The sequence below is a fragment of the Gigantopelta aegis genome, unplaced genomic scaffold, assembly GCF_016097555.1.
Source record: "Gigantopelta aegis isolate Gae_Host unplaced genomic scaffold, Gae_host_genome ctg9325_pilon_pilon:::debris, whole genome shotgun sequence".
NCBI lineage: Eukaryota > Metazoa > Mollusca > Gastropoda > Neomphalida > Peltospiridae > Gigantopelta > Gigantopelta aegis.
Window position 1 is genome coordinate 5,864 of NW_024537048.1, and position 9,254 is coordinate 15,117.

The 9,254-nt window shown below is 36.4% G+C and overlaps 1 protein-coding gene across 1 annotated transcript; it reads left to right on the forward strand.

The window, feature by feature from the left end:
* The first annotated feature begins 3,557 nt into the window (after positions 1-3,557).
* Positions 3,558-4,364, forward strand: LOC121367132 (galactoside 2-alpha-L-fucosyltransferase SEC1-like). The gene has a single exon (XM_041491279.1). It carries the CDS (start codon positions 3,558-3,560, stop codon positions 4,362-4,364), a length of 807 nt encoding a protein of 268 aa, XP_041347213.1.
* The last annotated feature ends 4,890 nt before the right edge of the window (positions 4,365-9,254 follow it).

The window sequence follows — 9,254 nt, forward strand, 5'->3', positions numbered from 1 at the left end:
AAGGTGCGTCACAGCCAGTCCGCCTGCTACGTCCCATTACGAGTACATGTACTGCGTCTGAAATGAAAGAAGAACAACAGTGTAAAGACAAAGAAGGCATGAGAATAATGGACAATGACAGAATGGTAGATGCATGGAATGCAGCTTTCAGATACCACTCAACAGCTTCCCCTGAGTGCGACGAGCCTGAAATGCAAATATTAAAAGAGGTTAAGTGGGGTCTTTGTTGGAAAGTCACACTACACTGTGTGAATTGTGACTTCACTGCTCCTGAAAGCAAATTGTACAATGAGGTGAAGACAAATAAACCTGGCCCAAATGCAGCAAAAACTAATGTGGGTCTTGCTATCGGTCTCCAAGATACTCCCGTCGGCAATACGAGAGCGAGAGTGCTATTGGCAGGCATGGACATTCCACCACCGTGTCGGAGCAGTATGCAGAGAACATCATACAAGGTATCAACGGCTGTAACAGATCTAAATGAAAAAGATATGGCACAAAAAGTTGAGCTACTGAAAGACATTAACATGAAACGTGGAAATGAACGTGATGAAATTAACATAGCCATGGATGGGAGATACAACTCCACGACAATAACAAGTCGGAAGAAACCGGGCCAGAATGCATCACAAGCTATAGGACTTGCGTGTGAAACAATGACTGAAAGAAAATTCATTGTAAGTGCCTGCTTCCAGAATAAACTTTGTTGGACCGGAGCCTGGTTAAGAAACAAAGGTATTCATGTGACGTGTCCCGGTGGTCATCCTGACTGCACAGCAAACTTGCCGCCATTTGCTCCGCTGTCGGAATACGAGATGGGAAAAGATATCGGAACAGACTTGGCTCTACAAGGTATTCTCATAAAATACGTCACAACAGATGGAGATTCCAGATCATCTGCTGGAGTTGGTAGTGCTTTGAAACTTCTACATCCAATGTGGAAAGTGCAGCGGCTAGCCGATCCAACCCACTTAGGTCAGAGTCAGTTTCGTAAGTGTTACAAAGCTAACTTCAGTCCCGACATGTTTACTGGGTACACCCGTGAACAAAAGCGTGAAGCACAGAAGGTATTCAGCCAGGATATGAAAGCAAGGTGCAGTTTAATTCTTAAAGAACTGATGAAACTACACACTGGTAATATCGGTGTACTGAAACGAAACTTACCAAAGGTCCTGCAATCGACACTTTCGTGCTACGGTGGTGACTGTTCAAAGTGTTCGCGGTACTCGGTCGTCTGCAGTGGAGGAATAACGAACAACTGGTGGCACCGATCCATGTTCCTGGGTACACACAGAATCACAGAGCTGAATATGAATGAAAATGACAAAATGTTAGTACTGGAACTTCTGAAGATTAAACTAAGTATTTCAGCTGTAGAGCAAATGAAACTGTATACAGACACACAGAAATGTGAGGCTGCGAACCGTTCTCTCAGTGTTTCCTTACCTAAGAATGTGAACTATTCACGAACGATGACTGGGAGAGCTGCATCCACCATCCACAGGCTGAACAACGCCCCGGGAACATCCATGATAGAAAAGTGCAAGTACTGTGGCATCGAACTGTCAGCTCGGGTGAGGCGTTCACTGCGTCAGATGGACAAAGAGTCGGACTATCAAAAAAGATATCAAAACAATCCACAGGTGATTAAAAGGCACTTAGTCCAGCAAGGAAGTAAAATTAGAGATCACTTACGATATAAACATTTGCACAGAGATCAACAAGCTGACTACAAGAAAGGATTATTAGATATTGACAGTCAAAGAACAGACAACTCCTGTGACCACACAGTTATTCAAAGTAATTTTTGTCACAAACCTTCAAGTGATACATATAATATAGGAACTATCAGTTTGCATGATAGCATTTCTGCTGTGGATATGAACCCTAGACATTGAAGACTGACTTTAAACAATAAAAAATAGTAATGTGAATAAATGTATGCTTTTGAATAAATGTATCATGTGATATTTATATGTGATATTTATATGTGATTTTATGACATAAAATATTTCTTTAAATTAAACTTTGTTATTGTTTTACATTCTTATATGTTATGCATTCTGAGATGCAAGAGGCAGGGAGGGTATTGTCCATGTCCCTGACAGACATCCCGGTTCACACATTGTATGCGCGAGCTGTTAATTGCATGTGGCTCAGCAGATAAGTGATCTTTAAACATACAAAGACGGTTATGGCACAGGTGACTGATGTCACTGCCATCTATGTCCATCTCCTTATTAAAGACCATGAAACTTAATCTGTGAGCATTTACTGTACGATACTGGCCTGTGATTGGTGATTTGAACTTAATAGCACCATATCCATTTGGTCTGGGAGGCCCATTCCACATTATACATTCACCATTTGGCCCAGGATCACATTTTGAAAAAATTACCCTCTGGTATTTTTGATAAAAAGCCTCCATTTTCACTTGTTCAATTAGCTCAATTACTCAAAGTGAGGCCCTCACAGGGTGCAGGGATACATTCTGATTGAAAAGAATGACCTATGACCTGATAGGGGTACAATGCATGCTGAATTATGTCATAATTTGTGAAATTACAAATTTTGAAAATATAAATATAATAAAATTTAATTTAATTTAAAGAAATAAAATATTCATCACCCAAACTGATAACTTTCAGATTTCCACCTATCTGCACAATTATCATGTACATTTTGAGTGCTGTAACTGGCATAATTACCTCACAATTTGGTATCAAAGTGTGTCACCCTGTGTCAAACATCATTGAAGAAATCCTCCATATTGACTTATTTGACCTTAACCTTCAAAGTGAGGCTCTCATAGGGTGTAGGGATACAGCCTGATTGAAAAGAATGACCTATGACCTGATAGGGGTACAATGCATGCTGAATTATGTCATAATTTGTGAAATTACAAATTTTGAAAATATAAATATAATAAAATTTAATTTAATTAAACAAAATAAAATATTCACCACCCAAACTGATTAGTTTCAGATTTCCACCTATCTGGACAATTAGCATGTACATTTTGAGTGCTGTAACTGACATTGTTACCTCACAATTAGGTATCAAAGTGTGTCACCCTGTGTCAAACATCCTACTATATCAGGCCTCAGACCACAATTAATTTCACTATGTATTCTCATGTAGCCCCAGTGGCTGTAGCACTTTTATTAATTTCACCAGGCCATTAGCATTTCACGGGAAACATTACCTGCCTGGGCCCATTGAACACTCGAAAGGACGACATCTGTTGTCCAGCTCTTTTCCGCGTTATATCAATGTAAACAAACACACGTGGGCTAAGGGACCGAATCACACCCATTTCTCTGCATTTTACACAAATTTTGCATGACTTCAATGTGCTCTGGGGGACATTATGCAGTATCCAGTGTAAACCAAGTGCACATATTCACTAACTGCATCCTCTCACCTGTCAAACCCAGTGTAACAATCCAGTATACTAAGCAGCTCCCCAGCCATTAATCACATCACAAGAAAACTATATTTTCTCGCATTAACTTCCGTATTTTGGACAACCAAATGGGTGGATAACTCTAAATCTCATGTTTGAATATGCGTCTGCTTACGGCATAGCCATTCGCCTGAACAGAACATTGGTGGTTGAAAGAACACCGACTTTCAATAGTTATTTTCACCTTGACGCCATCAGTATTGACAAATGCGTTGTCAAGCTATCACAGGTAAAGAATGTTTTAGAGAAATGGTCTTCCTCGTTTGACGAGCGGCTTTTTCGTCTGCTTCCAGGTGAAAACTTTGTTGTCGGACTTTACCTCCAGTCTTGGAAATACTTCGAGAACGTTGTGCCGCAACTGAAGAAACAGTTCACGTTTAAAACGCCAATATCCAACAGAGCTGAACGAATCCTCAGAAAAGCCTCAGCCGATTTCTTTAAAACACAAACTTCTGTCGGTGGCACTGCGAAAAACATTACATTCGTTGGCATCCATGTTAGGCGGGGTGACATTGTTAAATTAAATTACTTTAAGTATTATGGCTATAAGGCCGCTCCTAAACATTACATAGACAAGGCCATGATGTATTTTACTGGAAAATTTATAAATGTTCTATTTGTGGTGTGCTCCGACAATTTAAGATGGGTACAGGCTAACATTAAACATCCAAATGTCGCATTTGTACATAGTCGTTCACCGGAAGTAGATATGAGCGTGCTCGTCCAATGTAACCACACGATCATTACCGTTGGCACGTTTGGTTGGTGGGCTGGGTTTTTGTCAGGGGGCATAACTCTATATTATAAGTATCCAGCTCGCGAAGATTCTCAGTTAAGAAAAATGTTCTCCGAAAACTATTCAGATTACTTTTATCCAGGTTGGATTGGAATGGAATAGAAGGAAGGAAGAAAATGTAAACGTAAAATTAAATTACTGTGCATGCCCATTTGAATCGATGGGAAACAGCCCTGACTCGACCCCATGGACAGTTTTGGGTGGGGGTTGTGTTTTGTGGGTGTGTGTGTGTGTGTGTGTGTGTGTGTGTGTGTGTTTTATTCTATATTAATAAAGAAGGAAGGAAGGAAATGTTTTATTTAACGACGCACTTAACACATTTTATTTACAGTTACAGTGAAACTTCTCTAAACCGAACACCCTTGGGACCGAATAAAATGTTCGGTTTAGAGGGGTGTTCGGTTTTCTGAGGTTTTAAGAAACAGCCTTGATAACCATTTTTTAATTTTTACTATTAATATTACCAAGGTACAAACGTGTGTTAAATTGCATTTATAAACCAACAATAACCAAATTAAAGTGGAAACTCTTTATGTAGATTGTTGAGCTTTTGTGAACAAATAACACAAATACATTTGGAACATGTAACACACTGAAACATCAAGAAATTTTCTGAGTTTTTTCTTTTAACAGTCGGGCGTAACAAAGTGTTCCATTGTTACCTGCCGACGAGCACATCTTGCTTAACTATTGTAGCCTGTGTTAAAGAATCTATATCTTGGACATGTTTTAGGAATCGTTCATCTTTATAAACATCGGTCCAACCAACCATTGGATCCTTTAAAGTCCGTAATTGACAATTTCTTCGCAAATGCACTTGCTTTCTCTTTAATTATTGGGCCACTGACCGGAATGTTTTTCGCACGTGCTTGACAAAACCACTGCCAAACGAGTTCGTTGAGTCGGTCAAATTTACACACGTTATTAAACCTTCGTTTACTTCCATTTGCATTATTCTCGTACTGCGATTTATAGGTGTCCCTTTTCTTGATTATGTCAGATACAGTCGATTTCCCAATGCCAAATGAATCACTTAGTGACTGTAATGTTGGTTTGGGTAAACTTTCGTATTTGTTAATAATTTTAACTTTATCGTCCAGTGACAACTCTACACGACGCCGTTTTGCTGGACGTTCGGACATGTTGACAATCGATATGGAAATGAAATGCTATTGACGTACCTACGAAACATATCGGAAACAGAAGCCGACTTATTTGTCTAAATAAACAGTGGAACAGAAACAATGAGAATGCAATGAATAAATTTATGGTTGCTTTGTCGGGTCCTCGTGTAAAATAATCAGATATAACTAGCGATAAATTTGTTCCGAAGAGGTAATAATCTCATTCCCAATAAACACAGAGCACATGATTATTCCCGTTACAAACTTAAAGATGTTAATTGAATGACAAGGGTTAACCGAAATCTAGGTAACAGAGAATAATTAGAGCATTGTTCGACAAACGCTCAAACACGTCCCGGACACGCTACACCGAGCATGCGCATACCATCTGGTATAGTTAGTAACACCGCGACTTTGACAAGATTCAGACAGACCGTGACATACAAACTAAACATAACCAATGTGTAAATGACGAGTTGGAGTCAATTAATATCCGTAAATGGAACGCCAATAACAGTGAAGAATTTATTAGCAATATCAATACAAACTTACTTCAATCACTATCGGTAATTCTCGATGATGAATCTATCAGTATCCCAACACGTGTAAACCAACAGTCGACACGCTGAACAAGCTATTTTTAGACTCCGCCAACTTAACATTCGGCCACGTGCCGACACGTAAACATAGATCTGGCATTTCTCCAGATAATAAGCGACCCTGGTTCAGTAAACGGTGTAAGCTTCTACGAACAAAATATTTTGAGGCAAAAAAATGTTTCTCGAAACATAAAACTATAGCAAATAAAATGAATTTAACAAACGCAAGTAAATGTTATAAGAAATATATATTTAAATCTTATTCTCATTACAAATTTAAAACAGAGCAGAACATGAGGCTATTAAAAACAAATGACCCCAAAGAATTCTATAAAATATTTAAAGAGACAAAAGCAGGACAGAAAGTGTACCCCACGGTTGAAGACTTCTTTAATTATTTCAACGAATTAAATAATTCGCACGTGCTTGACATAAATATTGATGATCTCGTAGACCAAGTAAGCAACGATGATATCATAAATGGAAGATTCAGCGAGGACGAAATACTCAAATCAATAAAACAACTAAAAAAACAATAAAGCAGCAGGTGTAGATAAAATAATTAACGAATATATTAAATCGACAGCCCACTTATTGCTCCCATTCTATGTTAAACTCTTTAATATACTTTTAGACCATAGTGTGTATCCAGAAGAATGGCTGACTGGAATAATTATACCAATCTTTAAAAATAAAGGTAGTAGTTCATCCCCTGAAAACTATCGACCAATTACATTACTATGTTGCTGTTATTTACAACAGTATTAAATAACCGGTTAACTACTTTTATTGAAGAAAACGATGTTATGAGCGAAGCCCAGACTGCTTTCCGCAGAGGTTATTCGACTATAGATCACTTATTTACACTTCATTCACTAATTGATATCTTGAAAAAAAGGAAAAAGAAACTATATTGTGCATTTGTGGATTTTTGAAAAAGCTTTCGATATGATCCCAAGAGCACATCTATGGCACAAGTTACTAGAAAATAACATAAATGGTAAATTCTTTAGAATCATATATCAAATGTATCAAGGTATAAAATCATTAATATTTGTAAATAACAAGAAATCACCATTATTCGCATGCCATAATGGTGTACGTCAAGGTGAAAATTTATCCCCGATTTTATTTTCCCTGTATCTAAATGATCTAGAAAACTATTTACTTAACCACGGTTGCGAAGGTGTTTCTTCCATCGCAGATAATAAAAAAAACACACTAGACATTGGAATACATCTTATTTGCTTATTGTACGCTGACGATACTGCTTTACTAGCAACAAGTGCGGTCAATTTACAACACACGTTAAATATATTCGATCAATATTGTAATATATGGAAACTTAAAATAAATACTACAAAAACAAAAGTCTTAATTTTTAATGGAAATTCTAAAGATTATAAATATACTTTTAAGATTGGAAAAACTACTCTCGAAAATGTCAAAGAATACAAAATATTTAGGTGCCATTTTTACTAAACTAAATAAATTCAAAAAATACTAAGATTAGACTTAAACAACAGGCGACAAAGGCTATGTATTTCGTTCTGGCAAAAGCAAAAGATCGTCATCTATCAATAGAATGTAAACTCAAAATGTTTGACTCGATGGTTCTGCCAATATTATTATATGGATGTGAAATATGGGGATTCGAAAACAACGACATCTATAACTCTGTTCAAATCAATTTTATTAGACATATTCTCCCTGTGAAAAAAAGCTACCCCAATTTGCATGTTATATGGTGAACTTGGTAGAATGCCAGTCGAGTTGTCTATCCACAAAAGATTAATTTGTTATTGGGCACGAGTTATCTCGGGGAAACAATCTAAACTATCTCTATTATTATACAAATCAATGATGAGAGACCATATTAGCAATGGAACTAACTATAACTGGATTACTGCTGTTAAAAATATTTTAGATCATCTAGGAATGAGTAATATATGGCTATCACAAACCTTTCTATCGGTAAAATGGCTATCACAACAAATTAGCATACGACAAAACGACCAGTATTTACAAACATGGAAAAATAATATTTCAGAATCATCGAGAGGTAAAACCTACGAATATTTCAACGGCCAACTAAATTTGAAAAATTATCTTAATATTATTCCTGAAAAATTATGCACTGTTATGATAAAATTTAGGACTTCTAACCATTATTTACCTGTTGAGACTGGACGTTGGAATACAGTTCTATTAGAAGATAGACTTTGTACTATTTGTGATGAAAACGACATAGGAGACGAATTTCATTATTTATTTGTATGTAGTTTTTTCAATAATACCCGGAAAGAATGTTTACGTCCATATTATTATATACGACCAAATATATATAAATTTAGAGAACTTATGAGCAGTAAAAGAATAAGCACACTAAACAAAATTAGCCAAATTCATGAATATAATTTTTCAAGTATTTAAACGCCCATAACAACAAAATACCCAACAACAACCAAAATTAGCATACATTAACCAGTTAATGAAACTAAAGGTCAACATAGAACGACCACTTGATATATTTTAAATCGTATTACATTATTTTATGTCTTATTGTTATTTTATGAAATTTTATTTTTATTATTATTATTATTATTTATTTATTTTATTTTTATACCTATATATTGTAATACCAATAATTATAAAGTACACAGTTGTAACTGAAATTTTCTGAATAATTATATTTTTACAATATACCTCTACTTGTTACATCGCAGAATGCATCTATATGGTTAATACACATATCTCTATAATGTAATATCATGTATTTATATTATTAATACACATATCTTTATAATGTAATGTTATGTCATGTATTTGTATTTGTATTTGTATTCATATATGTACCAAGCAATGTATCCTCCTGTTAACCATCTTGTCAAAATCAGAATATGTATGTTCCTCTTACGCCGTTGCATAACGGCCTGAGTGTAATAAAGTTCTGTTCTGTTCTGTTCTGTCGAGACAGGCGACACTCCTTCAGAGTTTTAATTGTTCGGTCTTCAGAGGTAAAATTGTATTGAATAAACAAAACGGGACCCGGAAATTCGTTCGGTATTCAGAGTAGAGGGGTTTCCGGTTTTCAGGGGTTTATTTCGTGGTTAAAGCTGCGTAAAACGTGGGACCGTGAAAAAAGTTCGGTGTTGAGGGAATTCCGGTTTACTGAGGGTTCGGTTTAGAGAAGTTTCACTGTATTATGGTTTCGTTCATATAGGTAAGGACCACACAGATATTGACAGGAAGAAAACCCACTGCTGCCA

Excerpts from the sequence above, each read along its gene's own strand:
- LOC121367132 (XM_041491279.1), top strand. The coding sequence starts at position 3,558 with ATGTTTGAATATGCGTCTGCTTACGGCATAGCCATTCGCCTGAACAGA.